Here is a 20918-nt window from a genome sequence, read left to right as displayed (position 1 = left end):
CAACTACTATTTAGTAAGAAAAAACAACTACAGTAAAAGCTCTTTATTCGCGGGGTATATGTTCCATAAATATGCCACGAATACAGAAACCGTGAATACGGAATGGTAATTTATATGGGATTATAGGGGATACGTTCCTAGCTGACAAAATAAAAAAAAACTAATATATAAAAAAACCAATTTAATTGAAGTTTTTGAACATTTTGATTAATTAACTTAAGGCTTAGGCAATGGTTTGAAGAATTTTGTAATTTTCTCTTGCTTGGCAGTTTTTAAAAGCTTTTGTTTATAGCCAAAGTTTGAACTTGCCACTACAACTACCATCAGGTTCTTTAAAATGAGCGTAAAGATACTTTGCCTTTTCCCGGACCATTGGACCACTCAGGGGCACCCTTTTTTGGTTGTGGTCTTCGATCCATAATGACAACGCCACTTCCATTTTTTTCTATTGCTGGATCGCGAACAATTTTCGCTGACAGTGAAGTTGAGGCTACAGACGATCTTATTTTATCTTCGGATTTTTTTTATCGATCGTACAGTTGATTTCGTTGACATTGAATGAGCGTGATATGGATGCAAATGACTCACCAAGGCGTAAACTATCAAGCATTTCTATTTTCACTTTAAGCGGTAACACAGATTTTTTTTCGTGTCGAAACTTGTTTCTCATTTTTTTAGTTGACATTATAAATTAGAAAAATAGCGGTAGAGACGTGTTACTAGATCACAATTTTTGTAACGAATGTGAAAGACGAAACAATAGAACACGCAAAGCGGCTTTTACCATAGAACGGAACAGCAACATTTAAAAATATACTTTATTCATTGAGTAATAAGGTTGCTTTCATTCTGTGCGTTTACATTCTCAAAAACACCGATCGCGGCGAAGGCGGCTTATGTCAAAGTCCTCGGCGATATCATTTAACAACATACTTTAGGCAAAGTTGTAATAAGATCTGTTTTACTTTTTTTATTAGTCCATTCGACGGCATTTACAAAGGATATTGGGTTGGATACCTATTGGAATCCTTTTATCATAGTGTACTTACGCGAATATAGGAATTGGGTCGCATTTTTTTAATCCGCGAATAGTGAAAACGCGAATGAAGGAAGCGCGAATAAGGAGCTTTTACTGTACTACTTAGTAAAAACCACTTTTTTGGACTCAGAAGACCACTGATCTGAACGATTACAATACTTCTCTTAGTGGGATAAGAGTACGCAATAAAAATGGAAGGTTTTATTCATTCATGAGAAAAAAAAAGACAATAAAAAAACGTTTCCTACGAGCGGAAAACGAGTAAAAACTTCAATGGGATTTCTTAGAAATGTCGAACTGATGTTTGGCCCAAATTAGATACGGTGAACTATAAAGAGCGTTTCGAACAACATGGAGGCCTAACATGGGCTTCCCTAATTTCGGAGAATAGTAACTGGAATGTTGTTAGTAGTAAACAGTCATCGCTTAAAGAGGCCAAAATTCCATTAGTTTTATGCTGGGCATTCAATTTTTAACAAAAAATGGGTGAATGATAAAACATCGTACACTTTTGTTTTACAGCAGTTCTAATAAAAAAAAAAAAAAGTATAGTAATGCCTATTTTTATTTTTTCCAGGCGAGCCTTTTTGTTCACCAGGCGAATAGCTCTAACAATATTTAACAATAAATTCCTTTTATTAACCATCAGATAAAATCCAAAGCTTAGAGACCAGGAATCGGACACTAGGTGCCCACAATACATATTAGCTTTGCGGGCTTCGCCTCTAAACCGCTCGGCTACCGTGGCGCGCCTACTTCTGGCAGTTAATAAACAAGAATTTTACTTTTACGTTGACTCTAAAGACACCTAGTCGGGTGGGAGGTTATACTTGGTCACAGCACAAATACCAGCAACTAAATTGATGTAGAGGTGTCACTCTAACATCAAGATTCCCTAATACCTTACTAAAAGACAAGTTTTCTTAAGAAAATCTGCCATAAACAAAAAAAAAAAAAGTGCATTAGGAAAAATCACACTTAACTGCAAGATTATCCAGAAGAGAAAGCGGAATGAGCAAGTGAGTGGGAGATGAATGAACGTGAAGGGGTATTAGTACGTAAAAACATTGGAGAGAGTTCTTAAGCAGAAGAATTGGAAATTGGAATCCTTGGAGGTAAGAGAGAAAAAAAGAAGGCCAAAAAAAGACATGGATGGATTTACTCCAGTCGAAAGGAAAATCAAAGAGACGAGCAGTTATTTTAAGGGTCACCTCGCATTTAGTAGTTTCGTGGGATTGTTCGCAGAAAAGGGTCTTAACAGTAGCAAATAGAGTTGCTTGTCAATATTAATAACAATAATAATAATACAAAAATAATAACAATAATAATAATACAATAATAATAACAATAATAACAAACATAATAATAATAATAATAAATAAAACCTTATCTTAACACCCATACGACTTTTTTTATTTTTTATTTCGGAACCGGCGCATCGTTTCAAATACCAAATTTAAAGATTCCAAAAATAAATAAAATTTAACAAAAATAAATAAAATAAATGATTTGGAAGGCAAGAAATACGACTGAGTTAATTGCGTAAAATTGGTGTGACTATTTGGTCAGTACAGTTCACGTACATAGAAAGTTGAAACTATTTATTGAACTCGCTATGAGGTCTGGTATGTAATTGAAAGGGTATAGGACACAGCCTTAAAGGGCTGGTAGGTAACTTTAGTCACCCTTTAACCTTTCCTGTTTGGTTTAGCTAGCCACTCACTTATTATTAGTACGCAGCTTACCTCTAAACTTTACACGAATCATGCAAACGTATAGATTATAATTTTATTTTCTTTTTAATTAATTTAAAAACAAATTAGGCAAAAATTAAAAACAAATAAAATAAGTAGATAATTTCTATAAATACAACGTAGAATAGCTATATTAAAGTTACATTATTAATCTGATTTGATTTAACATTATCACGAAGTTCTAATGTTTTATTTCGTTTCAACTTACTTTGTTTCAAATATACAAAATTTAAAAGATATTAAATTCTAATTAATAACAAAATTCTCTAAGTAAAACTTAAATTGAAACAAAACTTTGTAACCAACATAGAATCCTCCATAACTTCTCAGAATTATTGAATACAAATATTTCCTAGAAAAACTATTAGAATTAGTCTAGGCTATTAACTATTAGAATTAATCAATTTAGGCTTATATAGTACATATGAAACTTAAGAGAAAAATGCAGCTGACATTTTCGGGAAAAAAAGTTCCGGAGAAGTGAAAAATCTATTCAGTAAAGCGGTACTTCTGGTATTGGAATTTGTTTTCAAATTCAGAATTTTATTCTCAAAATTATAAAGAACTTAAAATTATAATTAATTATTAGTTTAGAAGGAATGGTACTAAATTGGGTGTAATGGAGGACAAGGACGGAAGTACAGTTTTTTCTTCTTTTTAAACAAATAAAAAATTAGCTGCACGCGAGGAGGATTCGAACCGACAATCTCCCACACAATAACCCACGTTTCTTAACCACTACACCAAACAAGCGCCTCACTTCACCTCTAAAGGTAATCCTTTAACCAATTCAAGCAAACATTTACATGTGGCCTTAATTAAATAAATTAAATGTGAGGTCCCAAGTTAATGTAAATAAACAATTCAATAGAAAAACACATCGTATAATAATTATATTTATCTTAGAGATTATCTAAGAGAGAAGTCACTACCAATCAATACGTAACAATCTTCATTCTATTACTAAGTATTAGTAATGCGCTTTCTTTTTTTTCCCTACTATTAGATGAAATATACGTATTGCGTAATTTTCTGTAATTTAATTTATATAACATTTAGACGAGATATCTTCTAGTATCCATAAGGCTGGTAAGAGTTTATAAATAAATATTTACTGATGAGTGAACACTGCATTTATCTGAGATCTAATTATTATATTACTTACTAATAATGAATTATTCAGGTGATTTGCGTCACAACTGGCAGGTAGATACACGTGACTACCAATAGCGCTACCATTATTTATTGCCCCAAGACTAAAAACGTTTTTAAATAAAAGTAATTTTTTCCTTTCATATATTTTGGTAGAATAATTTGGAGGCTATTGCTCCAAATTAAGGTGTTTCAAAAATTGTCACTAGTATTAAAATGAGAATGAAAAATGAAACCTAGAAATTATTCGCACAATGTAAAAAATATAACCAAAAAAAGAAGTTTACAATCCACACAAGACGTTCTACTAAGAAGTTGTGCACTGAAATAAATAAATAATGCACTCAGTTTTTTTGTTTTTTTTTAGTATATTATGCACGCATTCAAAAACACATTGTCTAACGTGAAGAATGGGTACCCACGTTTAAGTAAATGAGCCGTAGTACCGGTGACCGTATGTCGACCGTCAGTCAGCACTGAAGAGGGTACCAGTCGAACTACTTCTACTACTACTTGTCAAGTCCTTCCACTTACCAGATGATCGCTGTATTGTCTGGGGGTATATACCCTAAACCTTTCCTACTGTACCAAGAGGATGCAATGTATTGGGGGCATGCTACATTATTACAGCTCGTTGCAAGCTTTAGTTTTAAAACCAAAGAACTATCCGCCCTATATCTTCTTCTTTAAACACGCTTGGCTTTTTACACCAGTATCTCTAAATAAATGAAATATTGGTGCCACCATTGAGCGCAATCTCACCTCGAAATGACAAGATGTCTAAACAAATTGAAATCCAAAAACGCAGTTATTCAACCCAAAACGCCCATCTCTCTACTTCCACAACATAAGCTAACGTTCATACCAAACGAGAACTGCTGCTAGATCAAAAGAGCAAGAACTGAATTGATGTGTTCGTTCGATGTAAACGATTATTTCTTTAGTTGTTCTTTGAATGTTCTTGCAATACGTTCTTAAGCCTAGACCAACCTTTTCTAGATTACTCAAATAAATGCCAATTTGTACAGCAAAAATATTTATAATTTAAAGCTGTAAATAATATATATTCACTATGAAAAGCAAACAAAAAATAAGTGATTTTTCAAAAAACAATGGCACGTAGAGGGAAGCCTGCACTCAGAAGAGACCTCAATCGAATTTTTCCTATTTGTTTTTCAAATAAACGTCACCAGGGATGACAGAGGAGGCGAGAGACAGTACAAAAGGATTAGAGCAAGTAGAGAGAGAAGTATAGTACTGGCGATTCTGTCAGCGAGGAGGATTGTTAGGGATGTCAGAAGAGTTGAGAGACTGTACAAGACGATTAGAGCAAGTAGAGGAGAGAGCAGCATAGTACTGCGATTCTGTCGGAGAGGAGGCTTCTGTACGAGAGGATTAGAGCAATTAGAGAGAGCAGTATGGAACTTTTGGTACTTAGTCTTGGCTAATTGGTGTACGAATGGGATGTTGAGGTCATTGTGAAGAGTAAGGTTAGTCACCGTAGAAAGGAGCTATCTGTCGGAGTAATTTTGATTGAAATGTTTGTACTGTCCGTATGTTTGTAGGTTTGGCTGAAACCCAGAGCTCTAGTCTATAAGTCCACATAGGTTTGAGAATAGTACTGTATATTATAAGCGTTTGAGTTCTATCGGCAATTTGGAGCGTCGTCCAAATAGTCTGTAAAGCAGTTTCGCACGTTTTGTATTTTAAGTCTAACACGGTGATATGCTAACTTTTTTTAGGAGCGGGCCAAAAACTAGAAGGAAAAATTTTGATTGGCCTTAATAATTTTTTTATTAAAAAAAAAAAAAACACAAAGTAGGTAGGTGAGTAAAGTCATTTTTATAAAACCAAAATTAAACTAAAGCGATGTATGAAGCTGCGAGTTTTTTGATAATAGTTCCGCTATAATTTGGTTCAAATTGGGGGACGTAGTTATTCTTAAGACTGAACTGAGGTGGTTCATTCTGCAATCTATTTCTGAACATAGCTTTTTCTAAGTTTCATTATTGAGAAAAAAAGCTGCTCACAAATATATGAAGATGCAAACATTGCAACGAATTCTCAGAACATGAGATATTAAATTTGAAAAACTGCATTTCGGCTCTCTCAATTTTGGAACATTCAGAAATAATTGTTTGAGATATTAGATTGGAGTTAAATTAATTCAAGCTGCAGGTAAGATTTCTCTACTTCACAGTTTAAATTCACAATATTACCCCAATTTTTAATTAAAAAACTTCAATTTTTACAATGTAAGTGCAATCGTTATTTTTAATTATTATAAAATATGCAACAGGCCGGTTGTAACCTTTTACTGGGCCAGAGTTGGCCTGTACAAAATTTGTTACAAATATAAATAAAAGATAAATAGGTAATTAAGTACAGAAAAGTACCAAATTAAACAGTTTTTAACTTTAGTAATTTAGCTTTAAGTATAAAATAACAACATAGGGAAAAATAGATAAAAAAAAATGTAGATAAGTTGTAAAACAGTCATTGTTCATAAAAATACCTACACAGGGCCGAGAAATGAACTTAAATACACCACATGGTCTCCCCCTCTACGCTATCTCTAGTGTGTGTGAGTAGTAAATAGGCGGCAGTAGATTACAGGATACAACCGTTCCTATTTTGTTCACCCTGTACACGTCATATGCAAATAAAGTCTCCTAGACTAGCAATAGCATGACCTCCATCCATCATATCTGGCTTTAGGATCGATACATTTATTTATTTCCATGTTTTATACATAAAAACCGGTAAGTACCGCTGACGAGCGACCGTTAGCCGCCGCGATTTTAAAGCGCAACCCCCGCCACTGACACTAAAAAAAAAAAAACTCACCTTTTTAAGCGCCTAACAAAAACACCTCCGAATATAAAGGGGAACAAGGTATAAAAAAAACGTTTGGCGAGGATTATATATAAGCCTTAAAAAAAAGAAAAAAAAAATTATATATAGTGGATATTATTTATTGTTTTGACAAGGCGCCGGCCTGGTGTCACGCACAACCACGTTCATTTGCTAACAAATCCACACAGATCTACTACAATGACTTTTTTTTTTTTAGTACACACGTTAATCATTTGGGCTCAGCATTACCATCTCGAAACACTAAGCAACAACAATTAGCTAACAACACGCAAACTCACTTTCATAATAAAGGGGGGGATTGAAAACATTAAGACCTTCTCTTTACTACATTTGAATTGTGTTCTGTAAGTGTGTGTATGCAATCATTATAATAATGCCAATCATAAATTGATAATCACAGGTGAACATCTGATTAAACACTTTATTTACTAATGTATAGTAAAAGTTGGCTTTAAACAGTTTGAATAATAATAAAAAATTTAAAGAATTTTATTAAAACTGTCCAATAGGACCACACGAAAAAGCGTAATGTTTAAAAAACACCTAACTTTGATAATTTACCCACAATTTCTACAAAAGATAAAAATTATCAAATATTCCTTAAAATAAAGGGCGAATTTTGAATAAATTACTTGGCATTGCAATCAAGATTTGTAATTATTATAACATTTAGTAAGAGGGTCATTTAATAAATAAAACAGATAAAAATATTTAGCGAAGGTAAAGAGCTTAATACTGGGAACTTAAACTTTTGTTAAGTGTTAGTTGGCAACCTTGTAAAGAGTTTCCAGTTAGCTGTGCAATTAATATTTACGCGAACATAACCATTAAGTAACAGATGATGTGTCCGCTCGAAGAAAAAAAAAACAGCATTCTGTGATTCGGATTTTTTTTGTTTACTTTCCGGAAGAGTACAACCGTTAGAAATGTACTCTCGGATGAACGGCAATAGTTGCTGGAATCGGGCGGAAAAAGTTTGATAGTGGCTGCAAGAAAAAAAAATAAATAAACGTAAGCGACGAACACCGCTCTGAGTGTACCCGTGGTCAGATGGAAATGTCCCGGAATGTCAGAGGTAAAGCATGGTTTCTTGTACAAGAACTACAACTGATCCTGAAAACTATTAGCAAAGTGTGATGAAAGAAATTTTGCATGGTATCAAGTTCAACGGGAACGAAGAAGTAAAGAAATAATTACAAATCTGGCTTCGAGATCAAGGGGAATAAGTAGATGCGACAAGTGCATATGGTGAGGATTACATGGAAAAATAAACAGTAATAATAGATAATATAATAAACATTACAATAATAAACAGTAAAAATAAATAATAATAATAAAAATATAATAAACAATACAATAATAAACAGTAAAAATAAATAATAATAATAAAAATATAATAAACAATACAATAATAAACAGTAAAAATAAATAATAATAATAAAAATATAATAAACAATACAATAATAAACAGTAAAAATAAACTAATAATTTATTATTGATTTAATAAACCATTTAGGATATACAGCTTAATTATTGAATGACCCTCATAATTTTATTTTTAATTAAACTAATTAAATAAATGAGAGAAATCAAAAATTACGAAAAGAATTCAATTATCACTAATTATTTCAGTGAATACAGACTACAGCAAAGTTTTAGTTAGCCAAGTATTAAGGCGAGTTAAACAAAGTTTTATTAATCATTTTAATTAATTTTATGAAAATGAACATCAAGTTTAGCTGTTGAGTCGTTATAAATTAGCATTCCTTTCTGAATTAATGTTTATAATTTTCTTTTAAGTAAAGAAATTATTAAGATATTATCGCTGGTAAAAACAAAAAAAAAACAACGAGTTTAGTGGGTTCAACAATTTTTATTTAGATAATTACAGAAAAGAAACTTATTAGTTAAAGGTCCTTCACGCTTCCATGAGCAAAGTATATGTAATCATGAAGACTTATCTACTCGAGTCATACAGTAGGCGAAGAGTCATTCAATTAAAATTATCCACGTACTTACAAAAATTTCATATAGTGATATAAACTTTTTTCCATTTTTTTTAATTTTGTATATTCTTTTGTACCGGTTGATTTGATCTAATTAGTATTACAATACTATTAAATTGTTTGTTAATTTTAAGCGTTTTTTTTTGTGATAATATATTTATTTACTTTAACATTTGTAAACGTGATAACGAAAATGCATCATCTCTGATATTAAGAAGGCATACTGCTTTCTTATAATGAATAATTTCTCGCACAAATGTATAATATTTAACAGATTAAATAAAATCTAAGAGGCGTAGATTGGGGAATCGAACCCATTACCAACAACATAACATCATCTTAGGCCTCGTCTCTAACTGCTCGGCTATCATGATGCTTTATATAAAATAATAATTCATTCTATTAAAATAACTTAAAACGTAAACGAGTACTATTTTTATAATCGAAGGTTAATTTGCTTAATTTCAAGTAGGATACAATAGAAAATTTTGAAAAACCAAGTCCAACAGATTAGGGAAGTTTATTTATAAGATACCTAGTTGTATTGGTTAATTCCAGATTCCGATATAAGGATTATCTGCTAGTGGGTTCAAAGAGTTGTTAAGGCTTATTCACATTCTTGTCTTTTTCAACAGTGCAGTTATGAGTGAAATTGTAATTTGGAGTAAATACAAACTATATGAATTTTTGTTTAAGTACTTGTTTAAAATGTTTCCTAACATTTTCTCAAAAAATTTCAGAGAGATCAGAAGTAAATGTTTAAAGCACAATTTGTAACGTTAGACTTCCTTATTTTAAGACAATCTACTTTAAAAATTGACCACTGGCCCGTCTAAAAGAGTTTTCAATGAATTAAACAACTTGATAACTAACACTGTTGAGTGCTCGTGAACACGTTTTCTTGTAAAACAAACGTAATTTCTCATACGAAGATAAAAGGAATCCTGGAAAATGATATACCGCTTGAAAGCCCATTAGACAAGGAAACTTTTATAGAAAAGTGCCAGCACCTAGGTCGGATAATGATCACGTAAGGGCCTAATGAGTTTTCTTAAAAATTTCGATTACTTTTATTTTTCCAGTATCCAGGAGGAAGATTGAGGCTGTTTGGAGAATAACTTATGCTTCGAAATGGTGTCAGTTTTTAGAAAATTTATCTGTCTTTCTAACCGTGTCATCAGAATCGAATTCGGACTAAAACTTTCTGAGTAATAACATTTTTATTGGAAAAAAGTAATGATTTTAGAAAAAAAAAAAAATTAAAGTGACGTCACTCAAGAACAGTGGAAAATATGAAGTTGGCCAATACGTCATTGAACTCCACTTTAGATGTACTACACACAGTAGGCCTATGGACATTACGTACTGGTTCACCCTGTATATATTTCATTTATATTGTTGCCAGGTAGATGTACATAAAATACAAGAAAGTACATATTCGTTACAACATTTTTTTATTTATTTATTTTTAAAAAACAATATCGAAAATTTGACCACAATGAAGAACTTCCTCTTAAAAAGTAGTAACTTTCAAAAACTTAATAAATGAAAAGTTTGATCTGTCAGATAAAAGGCTAGAAATCAGTGAATAAGATACTATAAAGATTTACTTTCTAAAAATCTACCACACTAAACAAAATGAACATACAAACACCCACACATAAATAAACAAATTCAACAGAAACTATGTAAGCCCAAGATGTAGGCGTCAAAAGAATAACTAGAATATTATATTACGTGATCACCAATTAAAGTAGACTTTTTTGTTTGTTGTCAAACAAAACAAAACTTCGAGTGTTTTCAAATATGTATAAATTATGGTTTGTTTACAAATTTGTTTGTATTGTCTATATTTGTAAAATAGAAATCTATTTTGCAAAAAAAAAAAAAAAAAAAAATGGTCAAGATTTAATATTTTAGCATTTTTTTTTTAATTTAATAAGTGAAGTTTTAATGTTTAAATGCATTAAATTACAAATTCCTAGCTGCAGGAATATAATCCTATAACGTAAGTGAAAAAAAGAACTATGAAAATCAATCAAGATATAAAACATAACGATCGATAGTTGCTAACATTAACTATCGATGTTAAACATAATGAACGATTTATTTCGTTTCAAAATTGTTATTAGTGTATTATGGAATGTTAAAAAGTAATTTCATATGTTCTAGGCTTTTATATTATTTGTTTATATTATTATTATTATCGTTATTAGGAAACAGAAGGAAAAGCTCAGAAAGAAAACTATAATCATAATAAAATAATTATTTGATTATTTTTTTCCAAATTTATTTATAAATGGAATATTCTTCCTCTGAAGTGTGAGAAAATAACATAAGAAATTTATACGAATGGCAGAGAATAAAAAAGGGGACTCCCTTCTGAGCAACACACCAAGAAGGGCCAGGAGCGCCCTACTTGTAGTGGTGCAATCAGTGTACTCTTAAATAGGGTTGTAAATAATTCTGTGAGACCCTCCTTATAATAGCGAACCCGGGCTAACACTACCATGGGGGGAACTTAGAAATCTATTGTAATGTACGTTAGATTATTGCACACTGCGATCAAGGTCATCATGCTTGCATTGGTATGTAATATGTAGTGGAGGGGGGGGGGCCTTCCATATTTGTCTCGTTAGAACTGTATGAACATATGGTTTGGTAGGTGAACATTTTGGATTCTTCAATTCTGGAACAAGGGTGGAGGGGGGAAATATGGTGTGAAAACTCACAAAGACTTTCTCTTATTACTATTTTCAAGGTCATAAACTCACAAATTATCTTCAAACTCCAAAATTTTTGTATCATTTCCCATTTAAAACAGTACATGTAACCTTACCGGGCCTATAACCATTCCTGAAAACTGCTTTAAATCGATTTTTTTTCCTTAAACAATTATAAATCATAATATGATTATAAATTTGGAGTTTATAGAAAAGCCAAGGAGATATTAACGCAAAATTGAACAATCCATGGCACTTTCAATTGAGCAATTTTCTTAAAAATCGATTGTAGCAACACATTTTAACCTTCTTTTATAACAGTACACATGTTTAGTACTTTACAATAAACGAGAATAACACTTTCGATGGAATCTATTCACTCTTTTAATGTTCACTTGCAGTTTCATTTAGTTCCAAATATTGTAAATTAACTAAATTTGTAACAGACAAATAACCTAATTACAGGTTTCCTTGTTCTAAACAGTCATTTTTGATCGTTAGTCAAGCAATCTCTTGAGCATTCAGTAACATTAGTTGAGTTCAAATCGTTTGCGTCAAGTGAGTGAGTTCTACTTGAATCGCTAAACAAGATAAAGATCGAGATATCGAACATATCTGCAGCAAGAAGCTTATTTAAAAATAGTTTATGAAAGAACATCTTTTTTATGAAATACCAACATTCTATGACTATAATTTTTGTATTTATGATACAAAATATTATTCAAAGTTGATTTTACTAATTTTTTTCATTTTAAACTTTAGATTAACATAGATGAACAAGTAAGAGGTAGGTTCATTAAGATAGGAAAGATAGATGAGAAAAAAATCCTTCAGTATTGAGTCTCGAGGTACTGCGATTGTGGAACCATAAAAAGCTCCGAACTCCTAACTCATGTATTCGATGATAACAAGTTAATCTCATCAATGCCAGACTTATGTATAACATTACCGGAGAAAGAATTGAAGATGTGTACAATAAAGAAGATGTCATGTAGTTAAATGATGTAGAGAGTACGACATCTTTGTCAAGCAAAAGTTCAGAAAGGAATATTTGTCTCTTTCTTATTTCTTGACGAAAAAGCAAAAAGTAGTGAAAGAAGAGATCTAGCTCTAGTAAATGACCTACTGGAGAAAAGATTGTATTGGCTGTTAACAGTCAAAACAGAGCTATCTCTTCTGGCGGAGGAGAAGTTTGCATAGACATTCTCCAATGGAGAAGGCTGCAGGGTCATTCCATGTCAAATCAACACGGGGTCTGAACCTCACCATCTCGGATTTTCTTGAAATTTGGCACATGTGTACTATTGGTATAGACTTGGAAAAATATGAAATTTTACTGTGATATGTCAACTGGTTTATGAGTTACAGGGCTGTAAAGTTGCCAAAAATGGGCTGAAAAACAGGGAACCCCGTGTTTTTGAATTACTGTAGATGCTTTCCTAATTGAGCTACAGACTTGGGATTGGTGTCATTTTATAGCATATATAATGCCCTTTCCTGTGATATGCGACACCATATGGGTTAGGATAAATAATGTTTGTTAAATTTAAATTTAAAATTTAAATTTTAAATTTTTTAAAAAGTACATATTTTAAAATTTTAAAATTAATTCCATGAATAGCTAGTAGTGTTATGAATCACTGGGCAAAATATTAATTTGGGACGACAATGGCTTCATTGTTAAAAAAATTTAAGACTAAAGCTCCAATCCGATTAATTCAACTCTGAATTCATGTTAATACAATAATGCTAATAATAATTCCACTAATCAGTCCAAAGTAAAACATACTGTTAAGTAATAGGATCTCTTTAATATTTTAAGCTTGAAAAGGCGTCATTTGTTTGTCATGCATCACTTTCTAGTAGGACATATGTAAGTTCTTCCAGTCAGAGTCACAGGATCAATTTTTATCAAAACATCCACTACTGAGACCCAAAGAATATCGGCATTTCTTGGATGCGAGATGATTTAGAGGGTCCAGCTGGATGAAGAAAAGTTACTTTTACTTCATCAAGTTCTTCATTTTTCTCTAAAACATATCTAAGCCAAGCCACCAGTTTCTTTATAGACTACACTGATATACAACCTGATATGGCGGCTAATTTTAGATTATCAGGGAATTTTGAAACTTCCATTTCGCAAGCTTCTGAGTTCATAGAAAAGTTTTTAACCAATATTTTGGATTTACTTCTGGGAATGAAAGCATGGTATTGCTGTGTTCCTTTAATAGCCAATGCTTGAGCAAACCGATTTTTTAAAAAACACTCAGATTCAACATAATTTTCCTGGGTTGAATATGCAAAGTCTATGTTGGTGATGTTTTCTACTGCCCACTCAAAAAGTTGTAGTGAAGTTTGGATTTGATTTCCATAGGGTCGTTGCAAACTGGCACGAGCTGCCAGTCTCTTTACCGAACCCCCTACGCCATCACAAGGCCCTTTGCCGACTTAAACCAACTTAAAGAGGCTGTTATCTCAGCCAAAGAAGACTGTTCTTGAACAAAGATATTGAATTGAATTATTTTTGTATAATTTGATTAACTGCATAATTTCATTAAAATAATATATTATAACTAATATGATTAATTACTGTAATCATAATTATTAATTCTAAAAATGATTTCAAAATCAATATTTTAAATCTTAATAAATATTAATTATGATTCATTGATTCATTATTACTATTTTCAATTTATTTATTACTTTAATTTTATTAAAATATATTTTCCATGAAAAGGAGCTTTAGTCTTAAATTTTTTTAACAATGAAGCCATTGTCGTCCCAAATTAATATTTTGCCCAGTGATTCATAACACTACTAGCTATTTATAGAATTAATTTTAAAATTTTAAAATATGTACTTTTTAAAAAATTTAAAATTCAAATTTTAAATTTAAATTTAACAAACTTTATTTATCCTAACCCATATGGTGTCGCATATCACAGGAAAGGGCATTATATATGCTATAAAATGACACTAATCCCAAGTCTGTAGCTCAATTAGGAAAGCTTCTACAGTAATTCAAAAACACAGGGTTCCCTGTTTTTCAGCCCATTTTTGGCAACTTTACAGCCCTGTAACTCATAAACCAGTTGACTTATCACAGTAAAATTTCATATTTTTCCAAGTCTATACCAATAGTACACATGTGCCAAATTTCAAGAAAATCCGAGATGGTGAGGTCAAAAATGGTCTTTTTTTGTGTTGATTTGACATGGAATGACCCTGCAGCATCCTTTGGGTCTGTTGGAAATGAATGAATAGGTGAGACTGAAGATAGTTTTGAATAATTAAATGTTAAAGAAAATGAAAAAAAGTAAAATATCAATGCTGAATCCTACGTAGAATGAAGTAGAGGAGAGGATACTGGACCGACTGCAACGTTGAAGGCCGAAGGAAATTAAAAATATTTCTAGCTTATAATAATGAATGATTATACAGGTTTTTGGGACGTACACATAAAAAAAAAAGTAGCGTGTTTGGTACAAAATTTAAGGAAAATGCATTTTTTCGGATTTTCAACCACAAGAGAAATTATTACATCAAGTTTGTGCAGAGAATTTGACTTCCACTCAATCTCTTTCGCATACCACATTAGATGATTGACTAGGGCAGAAAACTCAGGTAACCTCTCTCATTCAGTCAGTGTTCGGTACAACAAAAACTCGTTATAGTGTGGAAATAGTAGAATCTTCAACATAAATCTGATCTAACAATCTCTTTAGATGGATAAAATCCAACAAGCAGAATGAAGAAACCCGAACATGTTGTGTGTGATAAAATGTTTAGATATACTTTCAAGCATTGATGCACTAACCATCTATTTATTCAACATCAGTATTATTTAAATAAGCCAATTACTTGAATTAACGGCTACATAATTCAGCTGAGAATTTAAAAAAATATTTTTTACTACGGAATTTTTGAGCATTGATTAGAATTTGCATATTGGTTCTTGCTCGAACAGTAGTACTGAAGAAACAAATAAGAAACATCAAGTAAGGATTCGATTTTTATTCCTTGTTTGCTATTTAACAGTGTAAAACTATTAACGAAACTTAAACAAAGTCTTCTGTAACTTTGGAAACAATCAAAAGTGCAAAACTTTGAAAAAATTGTCCTAAAAATTTTTACGTGTCATGTTGACTTAATATTTCACTAAAAATTTATTTCTATCTCTGATGAAATTTGTATTTTTTCATGGAGGAGGAAAGAAATAAATAAATAAATATTAATTATGTATAGGTTTCTTTCTTAACTACTGCAATACTATCTACAGGTCAGCGGTTAGCGAATAGAATAGCGACAAGGTTAGCCGTACTTTAGATGCTTCTGCTGGAAACGCCATAACGTCTTCGTAGACCACAATTAAATAGCACAGCCAAATACAGATCTCCACCTTCTAAAAAAATCGTGAAGCAAACTGAGAAGTTGAGCGAGACACTCGTGATATGATCGACGAAAGAAATAAATGAATTCCAAAGGACGGGAGATCGTTTGTAATTATTTTTTGTCAATCACGAATGATATTTGGTCATTGATTGTGTCCCATCATGTTAATCGTCGAAGTATTTAGAAGTTTGTAATTGAAGGAGTGATATCTGATATCTTTTTCCATAAGATTCGATTCCAGACCCGTTTAAGTACCTTAACATTATGCGAGATTTGTTTAATCAATGATTCGTATTCTCTAAAATGTACAATATTACAAAAAAAAATAAATAACCAGTTAAGAATTCAGCTCAAAAACGAGAATACTCTTTCTGGAGACCGACAAGATCTAAAAAAGATGGATGCCAGTGATCTCAGCTGTTAATATGCCTTAACAATAAAAATAGATACCTTTCAAATAAGAACAACTAATTAAAAAAAGAAATCTGGTATCAAGTAAAAGCTATCCGAAGTATTCCTTAGTACAGATAATACAAGATTCAAAATACGTTTCACCCAAGAATCACCATAAAATTGCACTTACCTGTATTCTAGGCGATCTTCTAGTTCCTTTAACCAGCATCTTAACCGGTTTTTTCACTGGAGATCTGCTTGGTCGTCTGTTATTCGATGTTGTGGATGTTACGGTAGTGTTCATTTTATTTCTTTTATTTACAATACGGCCCGTATTTTTCACTTCTTCGGTTTTCTTAACTTCAGAACCAGAACTGGAAACATTTGCTGCTGCAGCAGCTGCTTTAGCCGCATTTGCAGCTGATCTTGCACTTCTACGAGGAAGTTTTTCTTCTTCTTTATTAGGAATTACTTTTGGTTCAGCAGTAACGTTATTTGCTATTGTATCACTGTTACGAGTGTCTTTTTTCTTTTTCTTACCACTGCCCTCTTCGCTTTCAGAAGATGAAGTAGAATCGTATGGATCTGATGAACTACTTGATTGGCTACATGATTTTGATTTCGATTTTGTTGCAGATATTTTCAGTTTTAGACCACCCTAAAAGCAAGACAACAAATTATAACATCATTGAATCGTAGAATGATACTAAGGATGGAGGAATAGAATAATTATCCTAAAACATAAGCGTAAAATTTCATTTGTCACATTCACAATCTTGCATTGGTGTGAAAATCTTTCGACTTCTATTTAACACAAAAAAAGAAACACCAAATTCATAATCACCAGATGTGATCTCTTTTTTAACACATGTGTGAACTACATTGAAACACATACTAGTTTTCCGAAAGATTCTAATTTAAATTCGTTTACACAGCTGCTTCAGAGTGAATTCTACATCGCTTCCTCTTAAATGTATTTGAGATAAGTTATAAGCAGTCTTGAAAAGAATTATATGCATCCAGGAAATAATAATTTTCCATTTAGGCTTAAGTCCCTTGCGTTTGGGAATTCCTTAATAACAATTAATATGAAGCACTCCACAATGAAGCAACAAGTAAACTCAGTGAAACCTTATGTTCCTTCTTATTTCTTGATGAAGCACAAAAGATTTCCCCATATCTTTTGAACCTCTTTCATAATGCTTCAGTCAGGTGCTTATAATTAGTTATCAGCATATTCTCTATTGCTGTTTATTAAATGACAAACAAAAAAAAAAAAATTCCTTTTGAATTGTTAAAATTATGTTACGTTCTAGCTAACTAAATTGAACGAAATGTATAACTAAATTAAAATCAAAGATCTTTAAGACAGTTTCATTTCAGAAGAATATAATTTAGCATATAATTACTGGTGAAATAAAGAATGCAACATAACTATAAAACGAAGTAAATTGCTGATTCAAAACATTAATTTCTTTTTCATTATATAAACAAAAATAATGAGAATTGAAAGATGAAGTGGCGTTATGAAATAGAGCAATGCTTAGGAAAGGTTATTTATTTGTTGCCTGAAAACCGACTAAACCTACCTGATCAAAATTCGTCTCCCTAATGCTAAAAGTAGTTTGAGGGCTATGTGATCTTGAAGAGCTAGAAGAACTTGCTTGACGTTTCTCTGTACTCTCAGAGCTTTCACTTTCACTCCAACTTCTTGAAGATCCTGATCCCTCCTGAAAACCAATTAATTAAATTTTATTACATTATAACACTATAAAACTAGCAATATTCAAATTCTAAAAGAAACTTACGTGACTGTCTGAATTGGATTCTGATGAACTCTCACCATCACTATCAGAACTTTCATCATCAGAATCAGATTCATTCTCCGGAGGAAGCGGACAAGGAGTCATTGGAGGCAAAGGCGTAGCTGGTTCCTGAAAAGCACCGTCAAATTATGATGATTTGAAAATTTCTTCAAAGTGATTGTTACGAATCGAACGATATTTCATAAAATTACCTTTATTGCGTCCATGTCTACCGTTGAGGGTAGATCTTCGGGTTCCGAATCTTCTGCAGGGCGATGGATAACGGCACTCCAATCACAACTTGTAAGAATGTCACTTGAAACACCATACTAAGAAGAAACAAGAAAAGATTGAAATTAGAATAAATTATGAAAATCAAATACATAATTAGACTGAAAGAATAAGCTCATTTTCACTCTACCTTGTTGATTTCAGGCCTAGCAAGTGTAGGTGTTGAGGGTGCAATTGTAGGAGCATATTGTACTGGAGGAGAATATGTAGACGCGCTTTTGTCTACCTGAGGCATGATGTAATACTCCATGCAATACTAGAAATCATCACACCTGATCCCTGAAATGATTCCAGAAATAAAACCACCTCCTAAATTTCGATGAAATGTAAGATGAAGATATATACTACCTTTGTGTTCTTCAAATTTCCAAACAAGAAATAAGTGTCTCATGTAATAATAGTACATATTTACAAAGCAAGAACATGATCCTCTATTCTTCTTAAAAGTCCCTACAACACATCAATCGTAAGAAGTTGAAAAAATACTTGAGATCCTAAAAATTCTAAAATTACAAGATAAAATGTAAGCTACAACAAAAGTCACATTAATGATTTGTTGTGGGTTACACTAAAACACTCAATAATATAATACAGTCTACTATTCTTGAGATCAAAATAAGTTGCAGATGCTCTATCAATAATACACGCACATGTTTTGAAGAAAACATCATTATTTACTTCTTGAAGCAAACAGTTACACTCTTACTATTAGATCAAGATGTACTCGAAGTAAACATTTAACTTAAGTATACAAATATGACTTAAGATATTAAATTGCTCCAATTTTACGAGTATAGTAACCCAATGAGAGTAAAGACATTATCAAAAAAGTAAAGGTAGTCATTCTTCATTAATTATTAAAATACTCTCAATGGTTCAAAACTACAAAAACTAATGTGAAATGAGATTACCCAATTAGAAAAAAAGTCCATAAAAACCCCAAAATAGAGCATATTTATGTTTTAAAAACAACACAAATCCACTACTTTCTTATACTTATAGTAGCAACATTATTACTGTGAATTAATCGATAAAAAAGAAAACTTAATGAACATAATTAAATGTGTAATTGGTTGTTAATTGCAGTCAAAATTTTATGTACTTTGGTTACCTGGGTCTCTTTCTATCGCCATAAACAAAATCAACCTAAACAAAATGGCTGTTCATTAACGGCAAGATTATAAGATAAGTGTAGGACCGAAACATTTCTCATTTGAGGCACAAAATTACAATCACTTATTAAAATGTTTTATTACTACTGAAAACATAATCACTTCAATGACTGAAATCTTAGACAAAATCAATTTATTCTTGATGTAAATAAAGAGCAGAGTATTCCACGGCAAAACGACAGCGGCATCACCACATGGTGGAGATCACACGAACTACTAAGCAGGTGTTCCTGATTTCCCGCTTTACCCAACCCCTTATTCAACTGTGCTCTAATTTATGGAAGTGAACAAGAACTTTTAACAACCATAAATCTTGAACTAGCAATTGTCCATCTTTTCACCAAATCTCAACTAATTTTTTCCCCAAGATTCATCTCTCGTACAAATTTTCTAGAACGTAGCCTCATTAACTCCTTAACTCCTTTCTTCGCTAAAAAAAGAATGAAACCAAAATTTAAAAAAAAATTACGTTACTTATTTAATAGTAATAATACTAACTATAATAAAACATCAACTTCAATTCGTTAACATAATTTTCTGTACAAAGAAATGAATCAACCCTGTATTAGTTCCCAAAAATGTTAAATATAACAACTTATGATAAACCATGTATCTTTTGATTATTCTCCTTCCTCTCTCTCTACAGTTAATTCAAAGCTAATTAAAAAATTGTCTACTTGAATTGGTTGAATTGATAGTATTTAGTTATTTAATCTAAGTAATGGGAGGGCCTATTACGAATAAGTCTTTGAGACAAAAAAATTATATTAGTAATTAACGACTACCTTTCAGTTCCACCAAATCTAAGTTGTTCCCATTATATCCGATATTTACCCCCAAAACTCTATGATTCCCCCCCCCTCCTGAAAAGTGTTTATACCAATGGTTACAGGAGTAATAGATATTTTTAAGCTGTTTTTCTATAAAATCAGAAACCTGCCTTGAATGATGCACTATCGGTTGACAGACTTTCTTCAAATTTGTTATTTTAGCAATTTTTATTTGACACCTGAAAATTATTTGGTGAAGCTGAACATTGCATGAAACACATTAGAGGGTAAATTAAAAAAATTAAATAAACAAAAGCGAAATTGAAAAATCGTAATCGTTGAGTCATTTTCCTGAAAAACACAAAAAAATGAGAAGTCGCCCAAAAATTAATTAATGTTTAAATGATTACTGAAAATGCCACCAGATGTCAGGACATACCAGTTGCAACAATTGCCCTTCCTTCTTATATGTTGTCAAAAATGCTCACTAGATGTCTCTACCAATCAAGATTGAAAATGATTGAAGCTGTCAGCTCTTACAGAG

At 31.8% G+C, this 20918-nt stretch overlaps 1 protein-coding gene across 3 annotated transcripts in view; it reads right to left on the bottom strand.

Annotated features, from left to right (window-relative positions):
• Positions 1–19822, bottom strand: part of ash1 (histone-lysine N-methyltransferase ash1) — a 246850-nt gene extending 227028 nt beyond the window's left edge. For all 3 annotated transcript variants that reach the window (XM_074121973.1, XM_074121975.1, XM_074121974.1), the window contains exons 1-7: positions 19544–19822; positions 18781–18882; positions 18563–18711; positions 18354–18470; positions 18145–18270; positions 17926–18066; positions 16527–16994 (exon numbers count right to left, since the gene is read on the bottom strand). In XM_074121973.1, the coding sequence (XP_073978074.1) occupies positions 16527–16994; positions 17926–18066; positions 18145–18270; positions 18354–18470; positions 18563–18682 (972 nt within the window). In that variant the 5' untranslated portion in view covers positions 18683–18711; positions 18781–18882; positions 19544–19822. The remainder of the gene's footprint in view (positions 1–16526; positions 16995–17925; positions 18067–18144; positions 18271–18353; positions 18471–18562; positions 18712–18780; positions 18883–19543) is intronic.
• Between the last annotated feature and the right edge of the window lie 1096 nt (positions 19823–20918).

This window comes from Rhodnius prolixus, unplaced genomic scaffold (assembly GCF_049639745.1).
Source record: "Rhodnius prolixus isolate KJV_2025 unplaced genomic scaffold, Rpr scaffold_8, whole genome shotgun sequence".
In the NCBI taxonomy this organism is placed as follows: domain Eukaryota; kingdom Metazoa; phylum Arthropoda; class Insecta; order Hemiptera; family Reduviidae; genus Rhodnius; species Rhodnius prolixus.
This window is presented reverse-complemented; position numbering and strand designations above follow the sequence as displayed.